We start from the raw sequence: 21,080 nt of genomic DNA, 5'->3' as shown, positions 1-21,080 counted from the left end.
AACTTCACCATGGTCAATCTACGTACCTAGTATCTCAACACAACCAATTCAATGATCCATACTCAACCTATCATGATTAATAATCATAAAAACCTTGAATTTCATACTTTAAACAACCAAAAACCAATATTTCAATGTAATTAGATAATCTGAAAATTAATAACTTTATTATAAAATTCATAAAATCTTAAATTTATAATTTAAATCACAAAACCCATAACTTTTATGCAAGAAAACATAATTCAAATTTATAAATCATGATTAAGCCCTAAATTAATTTTAATTAATCAAAACTGAAAATTAATTCGTTTTTAATGTCAACCAACATCTGAAAATCATGTTCAAACCATAAAAATTATAAATTTAATATCAAGAACATAATTTAAATTAACAACTATAATTAATTAAAATAATTAGTTACTTAGGGTTTAAGAAATAACCAAGAACTAAAGGGGAGAGAGAAGGCTGGCCGGCGGACAGGTGGTGGCTCGCGGCAAGGTTGACCGGCGGACGGTGGTGCTGGGTCGCGGTGTTGCTGCGCAAAACGTGAGGGATTAAGGGAAGCACGAAAAAAACCGAGGGGGAGGGAAGGACCGAAAACAGAGGAAGAAAGAAAGAGGATTGCAAGAGGAGAGAGAGGGCTGAGATTACCGTGCGTGGTGGTCGGCGGCTGGGACGACGGCGTGGGAGCACACGGCTGAGAGAGGGACGGCTGGGAGTACGTGAGGTTGAAGGAAGAGGAGTCTGATCTTTTTTTTTTTTACGTGAATTAGGAAAAGGGAAGGGAGTATGGTTTTGGGGTTTGGTTTGGGCTTTGCCCAATTGGGCCAGGAGTAGAATTTAGGTTGCTGAATCTGAAATGGTTAGGACTTGTTTTCTAATTTCAATAGAACGTGGTTTCGAAATTCGAGTTCGTTTTAAAGTAAAACTCGAAAATACATTTTGATTTCATAATCATTAAAAGTATTCGAAATGAAATAAAATAATTATATTTCAATTACATATTCGTTTCTAAAATCCGTAAATTATGTTTAAATATATATTAAATATGTTAAATATTCGTTAAAATATATAAATAAAATTACGGGGGATTACAATAAAGTTCTACAAGTCTTATTACATTCAGTAGAATTATTCTTTCTAAGAATGTTGAAAATAGAATCCCCCGGGTGGCCTAGACGATCGTGTCATGTGGATGACGATATGGCAGCAAAAGTCGAAGGTGAAGTTGTAATGGCCGATTTGAGGGGGTATAGTCTCCAGTGCTATTACATCTCATTAGATGTGATCCCGTCCGTAGGTCCTTCACACAAAAACCAAGGGGTCAAACTCAACCGAAACTCCATTATCAATAGTAAATTTTCGTACCAAAACTAAATTTTTAATAAGTTTAGGTGCATGGAGAACATTTCGGAGAGATAAAGGGGGGTTAGGCGGGGAAAAGGAGACATGACCACAACCATTAATAGGAATTTTATAACCATTACCAACAGTGATATGATGATTTTTGCTCAATTTGAAATAAGATGACAGTGTACCTTGGTTGGATGTTATGTGAGAGGTGGCACTCGTATCCATGTACCAATTGTCGTTGGGAACATTGAGAGACATATTATGCATAGTCGCTTCGATGTCCGTAGGAGCACAACCATATCCATTGTTGTGATAAGAGGCAGCATAAGATTGGTGTGGTCCAGGCCCAAGAATTCCTTGGCCTGTAGCTGCTGGCCGGTCCATGTTTTTGGTGATTGGGTCTGGCCCATCCATTTGTGGTATAAGGGAATGGAGGAGAACATAAGTATGTGGGTGCCCAATGATGACACGACTGTTGTTGTGGTTGCCACCCGCTTGGCAGCGACTGCGGCTGGGCCTGACACCGCGACCACATCCGCCGCGGCCACCACTCTTTCCACCCCCGTGATGTTTGTTCTTGCCTCGTCCACGACCGCCACCTTTACCACCAGGATGAGAAGAACCCCTATTGTTGTTGTTGGATCCATGAGAGACCGTGGAGGGGCGATCATCAAATGGTTCTTGGTGATTGTTGGTAGCGATAAGGGCAGTGGTGGTGGCAGCGCGCTTGTCGTTGCTAGCTTCTTCAAGAACGAGCATGATCTGACCTTGGAGAAATCAAGAAGAGGATCAGAATGTTGAATGATGGAAGCAACACCCGCATATGACTATGTTATCCCAACCACCAGTTGAAGGACAAGTCGTTGGTTATTGACCGGAGCTCCAACATTCTTGAGTTGATCTGCAAGCATTTTTAATTTCTGACAATAAGAAAGAGAAGAAAAAAAAAAAAAAAAGAGGAAGGTTAGGGCACGGCTAGGGTATAGGCTGTGATACCATAAAGGAAGTATGATGTTTGATTTTATTCATTAGCATAAACGTGTATTTATACAAAGGATTGATAATGCTAAACTAAGTAAACTACCTAAATTATAGCCTAAATATATTACAAGAATATTACAAATTAAATATTACAAGAATATTGCAAGAATATATGCTTAACATAATTACATAATGAGAATCAATTTGCATATATTCTAACCGTTTTTTTTTTCATTTTTGTGTCAAGTTGTGAGTAACACTTAATTGAATGTTGCAGTCTTGTAGGTGGGAGCACCATCCTCATCCCGCACCTGCACAAAATGCACAAAAAACTTTTTCTAAAAAATCAAAAATAAAATAAAAATAAATATGCCGAAACAAGGAAAAATAACACAAAGCAAAAGAAAATACTTAAAATGTTGGTTTAATTGATTGATTCAAAATTCAGTATCTCTCCTTCTCTCTTCTTTTCTCTCCTTGGGATAGTATGTTTCATATAATTAGGAGCATATGTTTTAGTAAGTTAGTGGGTCTTAGGATTCTTAGGGATTTAGGATGTTAGTGGTTAGTTTTATTAGGCATGATTATTATTGATGTATTTTCCAGTTAATGAGATGAGCAAACAGTAGTACGTATTTTCTTAAGAATATTTTAATTTTTTGAGGGAAATATTTTCTTAAGCAATTCACTCTAGCTTGTTTCCATTTTATTTTTATTCAACGTGGCATCAAGTTAGATTCTCTTATTAACACAAAAAGGGGAGAGACTAAGAGAAAGGAACAGACAACGCAGTTTGTTTCTAAGGTGAGAACACATAAAAGCTATGTCAAAAAAGAAAGAAAAGAAGAAGAAAACATATCAAAAAAAAAGGGTGATGATAAAGGTCGCCAGTTGTGACAACATTTAGTTGTCGCAATCTTACGTGTCGGAATTTAATTGGTACACATAGGCGCCACGTAGGTTATGCATCATCATAGTATTTTTACTATCAATACAATATTTTTACTATGAAAATATGTAAATAAGGTATTCAAGATAAAGGAGGAAACAAATTAGAATATTAAGATTTTCCTACTTTTTTTTTAAACATGTATAATAGGTTTTTTTTTTTTTGAAATAAAATTAATTCATTAATAAAAAGTCATACGACATCTACAAAAGAAATCTGAATCTATCAAATACATAACAAATCGAATCAAATAAAACTCGTTTTCTGCAAAATTACGATCATCGCGCATCGAACATCTTGTATACCCTCTAACACATCGTTGTTTGATACAACCTTCAACGAGGGGGTCTTTTGATCTGTTGTAATTTTGATATTAAATTAAATCTGATTCAATTGACTGTAGATTTAGAACCGACATCTGCTGCGACACCGCACAAATCTTCATCGCTGAATCAATTTCTCCTGCGAAATTAAATAATATTCTCCCTCGTACACCAGAAATTTAGGATCCTCTAACCTAAGAAAATTCTCCCTAAAAGGAGAAGAAAAACCCTATCTTTCGAGGGAGAACAATTCCTCGCACAAGGAGGAAGTATTATTAAAACCCTAAAACTCAAACAAAATTAGAAAAAGAACAAACAAAATAAAAAGATCGGGGCTTTCCACCGATAAAATCGATGGAAGCCCCTTCAAAATTCACTAATGGAAGCTAGGGTTTGAGAGAGGGAGAGGAGGGAGAGAGAGATGTATAATAGGTTAATAAATTAAATATTTTAGTTTCCAATTTAAATCATGACACATAAGCATGTCATGTCATCATTGTGACACGGCTTAAAGGTCGCATGTTGCGACCTTTATCATTTTCGCAAAAAAAATACTGTGAGTACTAGTCAAAGGAAACAAAATAACGCGGGTTTCATTGAACTGTTTTGAGAAAGAAATCGTGAAACTTAATTGTTATTATTAATTTGCTCGATCATCACCTATTTTTCTTCCCAGTTGTAAGTATTATTTTTGGGTGATGATAAAGGTCACAAGTTGTGACAACTTTTAGTTGTCGTAATTTTACGTGTCGCAGTTTCATTGGCACATATAGGCGCCACGTACATAGGCTATGCGTCATCAGAATATTTTTATTACCAAATGCAATATGTAAATCAGGTTGTCGATATAAAGAAAGAAACAAATTAAAATATTAAGATTTTCTTACCTTTTTTTGTAACATGTATATTAGGTTATATAAGTTAAATATTTTAGTTTTCAATTAAATCAGGACACATAAGCATGCCATGCCATCATTGTGACACGGCTTAAAGATCGTATGTTGCGACCTTTATTATTTTCGTTATTTTTGTAGTGTTTTATGTCTTTTTATATATTCTTCGAATTAAGTTTTTTTAACGTAAAAGAGGAGATTATATTAACATAATTAGAGTTTGAGTACATCGTAGATAAAAATTACATCAACGTACAGATGGTGGTAAAAACCTCCTTTTGGACTCCAACAATCGATAATACGAAGTTAATACGAAGAGTAATAATAAACTTTATACTATTGATCGTTATACCATCGATAATATTTAGTTAATACGAAGTAATAATAAACTTTATTAGTTATTCATTCATCGTTATCGATTATTAAACCAAGTTATACATGTATACTATTGATCTAAAATTCTTAATATTATTAAAATTAGTTATCGTCTTTGTCCCCTAACTAAGTCATTAATATTATAGTTTAACCGTGCGGAAATATAATTTGGATCCTAATTGACCCGACGCGGATCACAATCCGCTACCATAACTCGATCTGATAAGAACCCGAACTGTCAGGAACCTGAACCCATTATAACCCGATTAAATCTATTTCGATCCGACCCATTTCAGTTCGCTACCCGATTAACTGGATCAGAGATGAATCCGACCTGATATTAGTCTGATACAATATGAATTGAACCTAAACCCATTATAATCCGGCTAATCCCATTAACAACCCGATCTGATCCGATCGACCCAGCCCGATTACAATCTAACCCATTTACAACCCGATCTGATATGAACTAGGGCATAAAATATCCGACCCAATCCGATCAGTTAAATTTCAAAGCCGATTTGATCCGACCCGTTAGCCAAATGATCATGTTCCAACACGATTCCTTTCAACCCAAATCCGATGAGTCCAACCTAAACCTATTCCTCCGATTTAACACCCTAGTTTCAAGTATAGAAGTAGCGATGATGTACAGTTGCCTTTTGAGACTTTTGCACTCAACATGTCTATATCCTTTATTGTACTTTGTTTTTACTACTTGATTCATTTTGATTTCAGGGCCCGTATAATTTGGAAGTCGCAGTTTTTGTGTCCAAGAACGATCATCTTTTTGGTTAAGTTAGAAATGTTTGGATTGTGCATGGGTAAAACCCAATCTTGAAAATAATGAACGAGTAATAATGTAATGACAATCAATTAATGTTTCTCATTTTGGTCAAAGAAGCCAAAGGTGTGATTACAACAACTAAGTAAACTGAAAGACAGAGAGGTCCTACTATGCTTGCTTTGCATAATTGCATGCCATTTATCAATGGGATTGAGATTTGTTAATCTCAGTGCCTCTGGTTGTCCCGTTGATAGCGTTACTCGAGATGGTATGCTGATTACTCAAGACCGTTACTCTATCTGGAATTAATTATCACGTTGATAGCGGCTCTGTTTGGTAACTTATTTCAGTTAGCTTAAATGATCAGCTAGTTGAAATTTAAGGTAGCTTAAATGAATATATGTGTTTGGTATCCATTTGAAATCATATTTCAGGAGCTGAAATGCTGAGAAAATGACTGAAATACAGACGCTACTAAAAGTAACGTCTGCAAATCAGGTGCTGAAATCCTATCGCAACATTAGTTTCATCGGTATTTTACTTCGCTTCTCAAGGCCATTAATCTGACATTTTGTTGGTATTAAAGCGCTAATATATGACACCTGTGTATATTTGACTATGATGTAGGTAGTAAATGGGAGCAAAATTTCTTGTATCACTGTATCATAGTGGGAAAATATATTTGTTAGGAAATGTAATTATTTAATATGAATGATCAATAATTATATAATTAATACTTCGTATGAGCAAGTATATAAGGAACAACTAGAAACTTAAATAAAAACATGTTAAAAGTAATGGTCTACTAAATTATAATGAAGAGTTACGAAAATAGGTAAAGTGTAAAATATATTATAATAATAAAATTTCAATACAATGCAAATAAATTGTATAATCATCGTATAATTTAAGTTAGCTAAACATTTACTTTTGCCAAACAGTTGTCGTAACCAGGTAGGTTATCAGTTCAGGTAACTTATCAGTTTCAGACATCATCTTATCAATTTCAGGTAACTTATCAGTTTCAGCTTTATTTCAGCTTGTGTTGCCAAACATAGCCAGCGTCTATCTAGAATTAATTGTCACGTTGATAGCGTAATTATTTGATGTTTAAATAACCAATTTCACTTCATATTACAAATGCCATATAAAAATTCTCCAAACAACCAAACCTATAACTTCAATCCAGGTTGCAAGCCTACGCTCAGGGGCGGAGTCAGGATTTTTTTTTTCGGGGTGTTTGCAGTGGCGTTTCCAGGATTTTTTAGTGTGTTGTGTCTGGTGATCTTCCACAACACACAATATATTAGTAAAAAAAAGTATCGTTTTAAAGTTAATAAATATTCATATTACAATAATTGAAATACGTACAAAATTATTCTCTACGGGTTTCATATGCGTGATGAAAAGAATAACTTAATTTAAGAGAGCTGATATTTAAATTCAAAACTCTACGAGACCGTCTGTTTCTAAAGACTGGACTCTTAGGATTATCTCCCATAGTTATTCAAAACTCTAAAAGACTAGTTGTATCTAAAGGATGGTCTCTGAGGATTATTCCGGACGCTGGTGTTTTTAAGTATAACCTAAGAGATCGATTTTTTATAATAACAGGTTTCTTATCCCTCAGCTATGTTTTTCCAACTTTCTTTGGAAGTCGGTAGACCCCCTTCCACCTACGTGACTCCGCCACTGCCTACGCTAACTAATAATCCGCCCTTGAACTTCAGCTTTTCATGATACTACAACTTTAATAAATACTCCCTCCGTCCATTAATACCCTCACCGGTTTGACCATTACGGAGTTTAAGACACTTGAATTGACTAAATAATTTAATGGGTGTTATTTGATAGTGGGGTATTTTTTTAATATAGTTAGTGGGAAATGTGTAAGAGGTGGTGAGTGGTGAATGGGGGTGTGAATTTTTAAATGATTTTTTTGTAGAGAGTAGGGGTGTATGTGGGTTGGTAGGTAAGGGTGCGTTCTATTCAACTTATTTGACCTCAACTTATCTGAATTTATCTGAACTTATATGAACTTATTGGAACTTATTGGAACTTATCTAAACTTATCTGAACTTATTGGAACTTATTGAAACTTTTAATAGTAGTAGTAGTAATAATAATAATAATAATAATAATAATAATAATAATAACAATAATAATAATAATAATAATAATAATTCTCTCCAGGGGTTGGGCGATTAGGGTCCGTATTATGGCCGAAATTGGGTGCGTTCTCATCAGGTGCACCCTTTTTTCGATCAGGGGTGATTCGGTGGTGCTGTGATTCGGTGGTGCTGCGCTTTCGGTGGTGTTACGGTGGTGTTTCGGTTGTGTTTCCGGTCAGGTGCAGCGTCATTCAACCAGGTTGTGTTCGTTTGGTAGGGCTGTTATTAGGGCGGTGTTGTGCTGTGGTGTTTCGCGTGCGTTAACAATCAGGTTGTGAGTCTTTGACAGGTTGTGCGGTAACAATCAGGTGGTGTTTCGGTGGTGGACGTGAGTCTTGTTGTTGCTTTGCTATTGCTATTGCTATTCAATCAGGTTGTTGCTCTTGTTGTTGCTGATTTGTGGCGTAGGAATCTCCGGCATTGTTCGTGGTGTTTTGGGAGGCAATTCTGGGCTTTCGGTGGTGTTTAGGGTGGTTGTGGTGTGTTGGTGTTGTTTTCTGTTGAAGTGCTTTGATATGGCGGCTTCCGTGGAGAAGTTTCATTGCCCTTTTGTGGGTCTTAGCGGGTGCCAGGTGAAGGAAATAATGCCCTTGGTCCAAGTATGCATTCTATGTTAAGTCTAATAAATGCGGTTCAGTATTAATTAACAAGTTAATAATTCAGTGAGATCAAGTGAGCTGAATGCCTAGCTAGAGGCCGCTTCAGTTCAAGTGGAATTAATGATATTAATCCACAGCTTACTCTTGACTGAACCCGTAGGGTCACACAAATAGTACGTAAACGGATCAAGTATTTAATGGCATTAAATACTCCATCTATGAATATTCGGAACCGACGGATCTTGGTTTCAGTGGGAGCTAAGATCGTCACAGGCAAGAAATGAATACTCCGGAAACGATGATATTGCCGGAAACGGAAATATGGATCGTATCGGAAATATGAATATTATCCAAGTCGTAGATGTTGCCGGAAACGGAAACATGGTACGTATCGGAAAATATTATTGGAAATGGAAATATTACCAGAATCGGAAATATTGCCGGAAACGGAAATATTGTCAGAATCGGAAATATTGCCGGAATCGGAAAATAATTCCGGAAACGGAAATATTAAATATTTGTTCGAAACGGAAATTAATTCCGGAATCGGAAATATTAAATATTGTTCGTATCGGAAATAGATTCCGGAAATGGAAATTTAATCGGAAGCGTATCGTACGAATTAGCATCGGACGAGGCCTGCCGGACGAAGGCCCAGCACGAAGCCAGGCCGTCGCCCAGCAAGCACGCACGCCACAAGCCCAGCGCGCGCCAAGGCCACGGATGCGTGGGCCTTGCTGCGTGGGCTGCAGCTCGCACGCATGGGCAGTCCTTGTGGCTGCCGTGTGTGTGTGAGTTTGTGCTCATGCGTGATTCCTGAATCTGCAAGAGTCAGTGTATGATTAAATGTCTATTCCTAATTGGATAAATTAATTAAATAGAATTCATGTAGGATTCTAATTCCAATTAATTCGCATCCTACTAGGATTACGATTCCTTTTCCATAACTCTATAAATAAAGGCCTAGGGGTCATAATTTATACACAAGTTTCAAAGTATTCAAAAGTGAGTTTTTTGAGAGAAAATTAAAACACATCTTGCTCATAAAAGTGCCGAATTTTCTAGTACCTTAAGGGCGATTCTAGTTGGTCAATCTTAAGGCGGATCCGGACGTGCTGTGGACTATCTACGGAGGGACGACATTTGGAGTCCTAAAAGACTTGTTCTTGTTCGGTTCGGGCGCAGCTAGGGAGGGCACGCAACAAAGAGTATGCATCTAATTATGCTATATGATTATGTGTAAATAATATGATTCCTGGGTTAATGGTTGTTTCCGCATGATTTATGTAAATGTCATATGTATCATAACCTAACAGTGGTATCACGAGCCCCTTATTATTTTCATAATCTAAATTGCATGAACATGGTTAAATATTACAAATTTGCAAGAATTAAAAGGGGTGATTAATTTTCGTAATTGTTAATTAATTGCAAATTGCGTTTATTTAATTATATGTACGCAGTTTTTCGGCAGTTTCTTCATTACTCATCCGAATTGAGTGATTTTTGTGTCAATTCCGCATGTAAAAGGCATTCTAAAAATTTTGACAAAAATAGTATTTTTCTGCCGAACCCAGAATTCTCAAATTCGAAGCCTAACTATGACTTTTCGAAGGTTTTAGTTTTTCGGATGCAAAATTTCGTAAATTTAAGATGTTAAATTAAATATTTGCGATTCCTGTTGATAAATCTTGAATTTTTGATTGACCTACTGCATATGTTTAACAAGTTTGAATGCCTAGTCTTGTTAATTATGCAATCTAATTTGTAATTATGATTAATTTGTTGAAAATTAGAATAATTTAGAATTAATTTGATTTTCATAATTAATTGTAATTTAATTAGAAACCTATGATTAAAAACCACCATAAAAATTGTAAATTTACGATAAATTTTAAATTTTTATGACCTAGACTTGAATCCATAACAATCGGAAATCAATTGGATAATAAATTTTCGATTTTTCGCCCTAAAATTATGAAATTGATAATATTTATTAATTTGTCATTAATTTTAAATATAAATTTTAAATTTTCTTGCGATTCGTTCAAATAACTTGCACGCACGAAGCAATGGACGCTTCGTGTTACCCTTAAGGGGTGTTGTATAATGCGGGCATGCGACGACGAGCAAGGGAGCTCGTCGCCCGTGCGGCACGAATGCAATGAGCAAGGGCGTAGTGCACGAGCGCAAGGCAGCAGCCCTGCCTTGTGTCGTGTGCCACGAGCAATGAACGTATGGGCATGGGCGAGGGGCGAGCCAAGGCAGTCGCGTGTGGGCAGCAAGCGAGCTGCGCCACAACGCGCGCTGCCTCGCACAAGTGCGCGCAGCCTCGCGCGCAGCGAGCGCAAGCTCGCGTGCCACGAGCGCTGCGCACAGCATCACTCGCGCGCACAGCGCGCGATGTCGCCCGCCCAGCGAGCGATGTCGCGCACCAGCGAGCGATGGCTCGCGCGCGCGCAGCGAGCGATCTCGCGCGCCAGCGAGCGATCTCGCGCCCCAGCGAGCGATGGCTCGCGCGCGCAGCGAGCGAGCTTGCGCGCCCAGCGAGCGATCTCGCGCGCCAGCGAGCGATGTCGCGCGCGCGCGCTGCGAGCGATAGCTCGCGTGCGATGGGCGCTGTGCGGAGGCTTGCGATAGGACAGCAGCAGCTATGCGACGAGCGCATGGGCTGCGCGCACATGGCCAGCAATGGCTGTGTGCGTACGGCCCATGGGCGTGCAACGCGTAGGGTGTTTGCGTTACGATTAGATCGTTTTGAATGTTTAATTTGAAAATTTCAGTTCACGTAATTTTAATTAATTTTAAAATTAATAATTTGAATTAATTTCTTGGATTTTAATTTTGAATATTATAATTATAATAAATGGAATTTATTCTAATTATTTTACTAAAATTAAAATCATGAATTAATTTAAATGCGACTGAAATTAAATTAAATTTTTGGATTCAATCATAAATTTATATGAGCTTTAAATTTTAATTAAATTTGTATGTTTCCGGTTAGACTAGAAATACAATTTTATGTTTAAAATTAGTAAAGCATATGAATTTATTGGTTTGAGTGGGAGCGCTTTTTAGTCATAAACTCTTGATTGGGTCTACAAATCCTTAAGGTTAAAACAACTCGATTAGAATTAATAAGGACTGAATAATTGGTAGATTATTGGTGACCTTGATTAATTGCTGCAAATGTTTACGTGATGCATAATGTGTTTTACTAACCAGCTATGTGGGCCATTCATGATAATGAATGGGTGAATGGTATATATTGTATATGTACTGTTTTGCAGGTTATGAAGTGACTAGTATGGCCCAAATAGGATAGAAAATATGGTCTGCGTACCATTAATTTGAATGTAATTGGTCTAAAGTACCAAAGTTATTTTTCAATTCAAATATGGTCTGCGAACCATCAAATAGTTGTAATTAGTTATAGCTTATCCTATTTGAAGAAAATGGTGCCTCCCACGGAGATTTTCAAGACGGACTTTGAAGTCAAAGCTTCAAGATGAAGTCGGGCCATACTAGATCACAAATATCTTATGCATGTTTTAAGTTATTTATTGCTTTAAATATGTCTTAAAATGCATGAGATCAAAAGCTTGATTATGTTGCATGATTAAGGATTTTAGTTCACTTAAAATCTAACCAACATAGTAAGAGCCTTAAGTTCCAAACTTAAAAATTGAGTTAAAAGGTGCCATGCCAAAATATACACTTGCTTGGATATCCTTTACATCAATCTAGTAATAGTTTTCGCTCAGCGAGGTGTTACTTATTGGTCCTAAAGGGGCAAGGTACACAAATAATTGTGAGTACATGTTAGTTTTGGTGAAACTCAACGATATAAGTAAGGAGTCCTTTTATGTCGTGACAAATTCGATAGGTTTACCTAATAAGTTCTTAGACGTACCTATCAACCAAGAATAGTTTCTAGACTATTAGCAAAAGGCTTTTGCTTACCTAAGATGTTCTAGGATTAAGTCGACAAACTGTGCTTAGTTCTTCAATGATTTTAGGATCTTGGAATCATTTTATTCACACCTGCCGGAACACATAACTTGAATAAAATGCTTAATAAACATTGAATTATGCATGTATGCTAGAATTTAAGTTTATTAAGAGAAACTGTGAATGGTTATTTATTTGTTTATTCTTTTCAATTGTAGTTTTAATATGGCAAACAACAATCAAAACATCATCATGGGTTCTGAGCTTATGGTCAAGCTGAACCTGACAAATTTTCTTGAATGGGAAGCTAAGCTAGTTGAAATAGTCAAACTCAATGGACTTGAGTATGTACTATCACATCCCATGCCAAGCTACTATGCCAGAGACATGACCCCTGAGAGATTTTACGCCTGGGATGCGGATCTCAAAAAGGTTATGAGTCTCATGCTGAACAATATCCCTGATGATTGGGCTAGAAGGTTTGTAGCCTATGAACCTTTTACGCTCATCAAGAATCTGAGGGATATCTGTCGTGGAAGTACGGAGGACAGGGACCTGAACGTCCATGAGTTGATTGAATCAATGTCTGGGCTAAAGGTTAGTTCTCCCAACAGGTGTTATAGGATGGAGGTCCAAGAAACACATGTTCAGCTCCTTCGCACTAAACAGAGGGTAGGCGTCCCACTGAGGTTCCATGTGGATCTTATGTGTTCATATTTTGATCGCCTAAGTCTACTAGGAACACCAATAAGCGAAAGGATGGCAGTCTCTGTCTTGCTCAATTCACTACACAGTGGGTTTGGTCGCTTCAAGCAACAATACCTAAGTGAACCAAGAGAAGAAACAGTTGCAGAATTTATTCACCTTGTCAGAAAGGCTGAAATAGTACTGGACTGTGAAGCCAAAGATTTACTCAAGGCTAGAAAGAGACCATTCAAGAAAGGTGGAAAGTCCAAGGGCAATGCTAAATCAAAGCAGGACAAGTCCACATCAAGCTGTCTTTATTGTGATGGAATAGGCCATTACAAAAGAGAATGTCCAAAGCTAAAGGAAGATCAGAAGAACGGAACAGTCGTTCCATCTTCAGGTATTTTCGTTATAGACTGTATACTTGCTAATTCAACTTCTTGGGTATTAGATACAGGTTGTGGCTCACACTTATGTTCCAATCCACAGGGACTAAGAAGAAGTAGAAAGTTAAGCAAGGGAGAAGTCGACCTACGAGTGGGAAATGGAGCACGGATTGCTGCATTAGCTGTAGGAACTTACTATTTGTCGTTGCCCTCCGGGCTAGTTTTGGAACTGGAAGAATGTTTCCATGTTCCAAGTCTTACTAAAAACATCATTTCAGTTTCTTGCTTAGATGCTAAGGGATTTTCCTTTATAATAAAAGACAATAGTTGTTCGTTTTATTTTAAAGAGATGTTTTATGGATCTGCTAGATTAGTCAATGGACTTTATTTATTAGATCACGACAAACAAGTATATAACATAAATACCAAAAAGGCCAAAAAGGATGATTCAGATCTCACCTATCTGTGGCATTGTCGATTAGGCCATATAAACTTGAAACGCTTAGAAAGACTTCAAAGGGAAGGAATTCTAGAACCATTTGACTTAGAGGATTATGGTAAATGCGAATCATGTTTACTTGGCAAAATGACAAAGCAACCTTTCTCTAAAGTTGGAGAAAGAGCAAATGAACTATTGGGTTTAATCCATACAGATGTATGTGGACCAATGAGTACAAATGCTAGAGGTGGTTTCAGCTACTTTATCACTTTCACTGATGACTTCAGTAGGTATGGTTATGTCTACCTAATGAAGCATAAGTCTGAATCCTTTGACAAATTCAAGGAATTTCAGAGTGAAGTAGAGAATCAATTAGGCAAGAAGATCAAGGCACTGCGGTCTGATAGAGGCGGTGAATATCTGAGCTATGAATTTGATGACCATCTGAAAGAATGTGGAATTCTATCAGAATTGACTCCTCCTGGAACACCACAATGGAACGGTGTGTCAGAACGGAGGAACAGAACCTTGCTAGACATGGTCAGGTCAATGATGGGTCAGGCCGAACTTCCATTAGAATTTGGGGGACATGCACTAAATACAGCTGCACTCACTATAAATAGAGCTCCGTCTAAAGCTGTCGAAAAGACTCCATACGAATTATGGTTTGGAAAGCCTCCAAATGTGTCTTTTCTTAAGATTTGGGGATGTGAAGTATACGTCAAACGATTAATTTCAGACAAACTTCATCCAAAATCTGACAAATGTATCCTTGTGGGCTATCCAAAGGAAACAAAGGGGTATTACTTCTACAATACATCTGAGAACAAAGTGTTTGTTGCTCGAGATGGTGTCTTTTTGGAGAAGGATCACATTTCCAAAATGACAAGTGGGAGAAAAGTAGACCTCGAAGAAATTCGAGTCGAACAACAAACTCTAGAGAATGCTCAAGATGACATTCAAGATGAAACTCAGAGATCTTTAGAAGAATCTGGTGAGAATCATGGTCAATCTAGAAATGTTACCCCGCGTAGATCGCAAAGATATAGATCTCAACCGGAAAGGTACTTAGGTATTTTGACGAACGAGAGCTATGACGTTCTATTACTTGAAAGTGATGAACCTGCGACTTACAAGCAAGCTATGACGAGCCCTAGCTCCAAGCAATGGCAAGAAGCCATGCAATCTGAATTAGACTCCATGTCTGAAAACCAAGTATGGGATTTGGTCGATTTGCCAGATGGCTACCAAGCCATTGGAAGCAAATGGGTTTTCAAACTGAAAAAGGACAAGGATGGGAAACTTGAAGTTTTCAAAGCTAGATTGGTTGCAAAAGGTTACAGGCAAGTCCACGGTGTGGATTACGATGAAACCTTTTCACCAGTTGCAATGCTAAAGTCTATTCGAATAATGTTAGCAATCGCTGCATATTACGATTACGAAATATGGCAGATGGATGTCAAAACTGCTTTCTTAAACGGCGTTTTAACAGAAACTGTGTTTATGACACAGCCTGAAGGTTTTGAGGATCCAAAGAATGCTAAAAAGGTATGCAAGCTAAAGAAGTCAATCTACGGATTGAAGCAGGCATCCAGGAGCTGGAATATACGTTTTGATGAAGCAGTCAGTGACTTTGGTTTCATCAAGAACGCGGACGAATCTTGTGTATACAAGAAGGTCAGTGGGAGCAAAATTGCTTTCCTAGTATTATATGTCGACGACATATTGCTTATCGGAAATGACATTCCTATGTTGAACTCTGTCAAGATTTGGCTTGGGAAATGTTTTTCGATGAAGGATCTAGGAGAAGCACAGTACATATTGGGCATCAAGATTTACAGAGATAGATCTAAAAAGATGATTGGACTTAGTCAAAGCACTTATATCAATAAGGTGCTTGATAGGTTCAAGATGGCAGACTCCAAGCGAGGCTACCTACCCATGTCTCATGGAATGACTCTAAGCAAGACTCAGTGCTCAAAAACACTTGATGAGCGTAGACGAATGAGTGGGATTCCATATGCATCGTTGATTGGTTCAATAATGTATGCTATGATATGTACACGCCCGGATGTTGCGTACGCACTCAGTGCTACGAGCAGATACCAGTCAGACCCAGGAGAGGCGCATTGGACTGCTGCCAAGAACATTCTGAAGTACCTGAAAAGGCACAAAGATGACTTCCTGGTCTATGGTGGAGATGATGAATTAATTGTTAAAGGCTATACGGACGCAAGTTTCCAAACCGACAAAGATGATTTCAGATCACAGTCTGGGTTTGTCTTCTGCCTCAACGGAGGAGCAGTAAGCTGGAAAAGTGCTAAGCAAAGCACCATTGCGGACTCTACAACTGAAGCGGAGTACATTGCTGCACATGAAGCAGCAAAGGAAGCTATATGGCTAAGGAAGTTCATAGGAGAACTTGGTGTAGTCCCCTCCATTAAAGGACCAATAGCCCTGTATTGTGATAATAACGGAGCTATTGCACAGGCAAAAGAGCCTAGACACCACCAGAGAGTCAAGCATGTACTTCGTAGATTTCACCTTCTACGAGAGTTCGTTGAAAGAAAAGAAGTCGAGATAAGCAAAATTGGAACTGATGACAACATATCAGATCCATTAACTAAACCTCTGCCGCAAGCGAAGCACAACTCGCACACTGCAGCTATGGGAATCAAGCATATTGGAGAATGGCTTTGATGTCTCTGTTTAATGTTTTAAAGTTTTAGAGTTTAAATCTTTGTAAAACATTATTGGTTAATCATTCACAATAAATGAAAGGAATTCATTTTTCCATTTAATTCGTGGTTTATTAAATGATGAGTCCCTTCAACTTGACGATATATTCAAGATAGACTGTCAGGACCAGTCCTGTGACTAAGAAATGTCTATCAAGTGAACTTGAATGTCAAAGGTTGAAAATGGTCCCTAATCGGAGTTTTCTATAAAATTGGACGCATAGAAAACGTTAGACGATTAGAATGCAAGATGACTAGTAGTTCTGTTTCTTGAACTATGTGGACATGGCAATGTCATAATCATTTGCATAGATACTTACTTTGGGAAGACTAGTATCGGACAAGACCTATGAAACTTTACTGTAAGAGATGAAAGTCTGTCATAAGTAAATTTCATTAAATTATTAGACACTAAATCCTCAATACCTGAGTGATTTGAGATTACTTGTTTGAGAACTGGTTGCTTTGACGTTGACCAACCGTCGCACCGTAAAAGGAGGCTATAAAGGCAACGCTCAGGTAATCACCTATCAAACGAAGTCTAATCTCAAGATCGCAAGATTGGGATTGTCCTCCCATAAATCGGGATGAGATGCTTAAAAGTTGTACAAGGCCACTCGGAGAGCTAGAAACTGTGAAATGCATGGCCGTGCTCGGATGAATCATAGGCTATGATTATCTGTTTATTTGATCAGTTGAACTCTGAAACCGAGGAACACCTCTGGACATAATAAGGATGACAACTCTTACCTTATGTTCAAGAGCAAGCATCGAGCGACAAAGGAATTAGGAAATGCACACTTGTCCCTAAGGACAAGTGGGAGACTGAAGGAAATAATGCCCTTGGTCCAAGTATGCATTCTATGTTAAGTCTAATAAATGCGGTTCAGTATTAATTAACAAGTTAATAATTCAGTGAGATCAAGTGAGCTGAATGCCTAGCTAGAGGCCGCTTCAGTTCAAGTGGAATTAATGATATTAATCCACAGCTTACTCTTGACTGAACCCGTAGGGTCACACAAATAGTACGTAAACGGATCAAGTATTTAATGGCATTAAATACTCCATCTATGAATATTCGGAACCGACGGATCTTGGTTTCAGTGGGAGCTAAGATCGTCACAGGCAAGAAATGAATACTCCGGAAACGATGATATTGCCGGAAACGGAAATATGGATCGTATCGGAAATATGAATATTATCCAAGTCGTAGATGTTGCCGGAAACGGAAACATGGTACGTATCGGAAAATATTATTGGAAATGGAAATATTACCAGAATCGGAAATATTGCCGGAAACGGAAATATTGTCAGAATCGGAAATATTGCCGGAATCGGAAAATAATTCCGGAAACGGAAATATTAAATATTTGTTCGAAACGGAAATTAATTCCGGAATCGGAAATATTAAATATTGTTCGTATCGGAAATAGATTCCGGAAATGGAAATTTAATCGGAAGCGTATCGTACGAATTAGCATCGGACGAGGCCTGCCGGACGAAGGCCCAGCACGAAGCCAGGCCGTCGCCCAGCAAGCACGCACGCCACAAGCCCAGCGCGCGCCAAGGCCACGGATGCGTGGGCCTTGCTGCGTGGGCTGCAGCTCGCACGCATGGGCAGTCCTTGTGGCTGCCGTGTGTGTGTGAGTTTGTGCTCATGCGTGATTCCTGAATCTGCAAGAGTCAGTGTATGATTAAATGTCTATTCCTAATTGGATAAATTAATTAAATAGAATTCATGTAGGATTCTAATTCCAATTAATTCGCATCCTACTAGGATTACGATTCCTTTTCCATAACTCTATAAATAAAGGCCTAGGGGTCATAATTTATACACAAGTTTCAAAGTATTCAAAAGTGAGTTTTTTGAGAGAAAATTAAAACACATCTTGCTCATAAAAGTGCCGAATTTTCTAGTACCTTAAGGGCGATTCTAGTTGGTCAATCTTAAGGCGGATCCGGACGTGCTGTGGACTATTTACGGAGGGACGACATTTGGAGTCCTAAAAGACTTGTTCTTGTTCGGTTCGGGCGCAGCTAGGGAGGGCACGCAACAAAGAGTATGCATCTAATTATGCTATATGATTATGTGTAAATAATATGATTCCTGGGTTAATGGTTGTTTCCGCATGATTTATGTAAATGTCATATGTATCATAACCTAACACCAGGATGGGGGTGGGTGTGGTTTGGTGAGGAGTTCACTGCTCACTCACGTACGTGATCGTCATTGTTTCTCTGGTGTGCGGGATGTAACACGTCATTTCCTTACTACCAATTTGGAGGTTTTTACTTCGGCTGAGGTGAACTTTCGTCGTTTGGGAATTTGGCTGTGTGGGGATTGTTTCAAGACACATACTCATCGTACTAGGTGTCGTCATGGCAGTGGTTCTAGTACTGTTTTTGTGGACCCACCCGATTCTGGGGATGGAATTATTCGTTTTATTCTCTACGGTATTCAAAAACCGCAAGCTCCTACTTCCGAGCTGTCTACTTCTGATGGGCCTCGAGAACATCATTTTTCCTTTGATGTTGCTCTTCTAGACACTTTATGGTCTAAGCGGTTGCGTTTTGTGAAATCCATCCCTCCCAAATGTCGTTTGGGTTTTTCACGAGTTCTAAAAGGGGCGCTTGATAAGGTGATTTGCAGACCAGATGACATCGCTTGTTGGGTTCAGTTGCTCGTGTTACCTCTTTGTGTCCTCAAGACTTTTTCTCCGCGAAGTAATCGTGAGTGTTCCTCCGGTGTTAGGCGTCGATGACAGGAAGAGGGTATCACCTCTGCTATTCGTTCTTGGAGTGTGCCTGGTGGTTCTGAGCAACTTGTCATAGACACATTGGCTAGCGTGTCTCCCCCTCTATTGGATGTTGACGAGTACCATGATTTGGCGGAGCGTAATATTAAGCAATGCAAGAGAAAGATTTCTGACGGTCACTACACTGCTGCCGTTAGAGTTCTTTCGTCCTCAGGTCTTGCCCCTTACAATGATGCTACTCTTGCAGATTTGCAAGCAAAGCACCCTTCCGTTCCGGTCCCTAACTTACCGGATATCCCTGTTGATCATCACCTTACTGCTTCCTCCGCTGTTGTGTTGGAGCAGATTAGGGGCTTTCCGCGTGGTACTTCGTGTGGTAGAGATGGCTTGCGTGCTCAACATCTTTTGGATTGCTTGGGTGGTGCTGCTGTAGCTGTTTCTGATGAGTTGGTCGATGCTATCACTCAGGTAATTAATCTCTTTCTTGCTGGAAAGTGTCCTGCTGAGCTTGGAGGATATATTGCTAGTGTTCCTCTTACGCCACTTGTTAAGCCTAGTGGTGGTATTCGCCCTATTGCTGTGGGCACTATTTGGAGGCGCCTTGTTTCTAAGGTCGGGGTTGCTTTGATTGGTCCGCGTTTAGGACACTACTTAGGAGGGCTTCAGTTTGGGGTTGGGGTTCCAGCAGGTGGTGAGGCCATTCTCCATGCTGTCAATCGTTTGCTTGAGGTTCGTGGGGCCGATGTTGGCCTCTCTATGTTATTGGTGGATTTTCAGAATGCGTTCAATTTAGTTGATCGATCGGCTTTGTTGCGTGAGGTTCGGCTTCATTGTCCTGCTCTTTCGCGTTGGGTTGAATTCTGCTACTCTTCTCCAGAGCGGCTATATTATGGGGAGCATACGCTGTGGTCTTGTCAAGGTGTGCAGCAAGGGGATCCTCTTGGCCCTTTGCTTTTTTCTATGGTTCTACATCCTCTAGGGTGTCGAATCAGAGACTCTTTTGATCTTTCTCTTCAGGCTTGGTACTTGGACGATGGCACTATCGTTGGTGACATTTTGGTGGTTGGAAAGGTCTTGGAGTTGATTTTGGAGGAGGGTCCTCATTTAGGTCTCCATGTTAATGTTGAGAAGACAGAGGTTTTCTGGCCTTCGGAAGACCCACGCAGTCTTCTAGCGGGTGTCTTTCCTACGGATATTGCTCGTCCTGCGCTTGGTGTTAAGGTGCTTGGTGGTCCAGTCAGTACGGATTCCTCTTTTTGTAAGGAGTTGGTTTCGCAACGTGTGTCAAAGACTGTTGTGTTGATGGATGCTGTAGCTAAGCTTAATGATCCCCAGTGTGAGTTGTTGCTTCTTCGTGCGTGTACTGAAGTTTCTAAACTCTACTTTGCTATGCGCACATGTCCGCCTCATCTCTTTGAAGCGGCCCAATTATTTTTTGATGTGGCTCTTCGGGCTTCTTTAGAGCGTATCGTGACTGCTTCGGGTCCTGGGTTTGGTGACTGGCAATGGCGTCTTGCCACCTTGCCTTATTCTTATGGAGGATTGTGTGTTTATTCAGCTGGTGATGTTCGGCATTATGCTTTTCTTGCATCCCGTTTGCAGTCTTCTGGTTTGCAGGATTCGCTTCTTCGGCTTTCAGGTGTTGACAGTCTGGGGCCAGCCTTTGATGATGCTCTTGGTCTTTTCAAT

At 39.1% G+C, this 21,080-nt stretch overlaps 2 protein-coding genes across 2 annotated transcripts; one reads left to right on the top strand and one right to left on the bottom strand.

Moving 5' to 3' along the window:
- Nucleotides 1-1,008: 1,008 nt before the first annotated feature.
- On the bottom strand, nucleotides 1,009-2,828 carry LOC110778471 (uncharacterized). Its single transcript, XM_021983022.2, has 3 exons — nucleotides 2,555-2,828; nucleotides 1,539-2,273; nucleotides 1,009-1,303 (listed from the first exon to the last, which is right to left on the bottom strand). Exons 2-3 carry the CDS (start codon nucleotides 2,110-2,112, stop codon nucleotides 1,269-1,271), a joined length of 609 nt encoding a protein of 202 aa, XP_021838714.1. The 5' UTR covers nucleotides 2,113-2,273; nucleotides 2,555-2,828; the 3' UTR covers nucleotides 1,009-1,268.
- A 5,376-nt stretch (nucleotides 2,829-8,204) lies between these two features.
- On the top strand, nucleotides 8,205-19,830 carry LOC130463250 (uncharacterized). Its single transcript, XM_056832327.1, has 2 exons — nucleotides 8,205-8,404; nucleotides 18,807-19,830. The coding sequence occupies exons 1-2, from the start codon at nucleotides 8,348-8,350 to the stop codon at nucleotides 19,395-19,397; spliced, it is 648 nt and encodes a 215-aa protein (XP_056688305.1). The 5' UTR covers nucleotides 8,205-8,347; the 3' UTR covers nucleotides 19,398-19,830.
- Nucleotides 19,831-21,080: the final 1,250 nt, after the last annotated feature.

Source organism: Spinacia oleracea, chromosome 6 (genome assembly GCF_020520425.1).
Source record: "Spinacia oleracea cultivar Varoflay chromosome 6, BTI_SOV_V1, whole genome shotgun sequence".
Taxonomy (NCBI): Eukaryota; Viridiplantae; Streptophyta; class Magnoliopsida; order Caryophyllales; family Amaranthaceae; genus Spinacia; species Spinacia oleracea.
Note: the sequence above shows the minus strand (reverse complement) of the source record. Positions and strands in the feature narration are given on the sequence as shown.

Excerpts from the sequence above, each read along its gene's own strand:
- LOC130463250 (XM_056832327.1), top strand. The coding sequence starts at position 8,348 with ATGGCGGCTTCCGTGGAGAAGTTTCATTGCCCTTTTGTGGGTCTTAGC. Across the intron at positions 8,405-18,806 it reads TGGGTCTTAGCGGGTGCCAG|GATGGGGGTGGGTGTGGTTT; the intron begins GTGAAGGAAATA and ends ACCTAACACCAG.
- LOC110778471 (XM_021983022.2), bottom strand. The coding sequence starts at position 2,112 with ATGCTCGTTCTTGAAGAAGCTAGCAACGACAAGCGCGCTGCCACCACC. Across the intron at positions 1,304-1,538 it reads TCACATAACATCCAACCAAG|GACCTACGGACGGGATCACA; the intron begins GTACACTGTCAT and ends TTTTGTGTGAAG.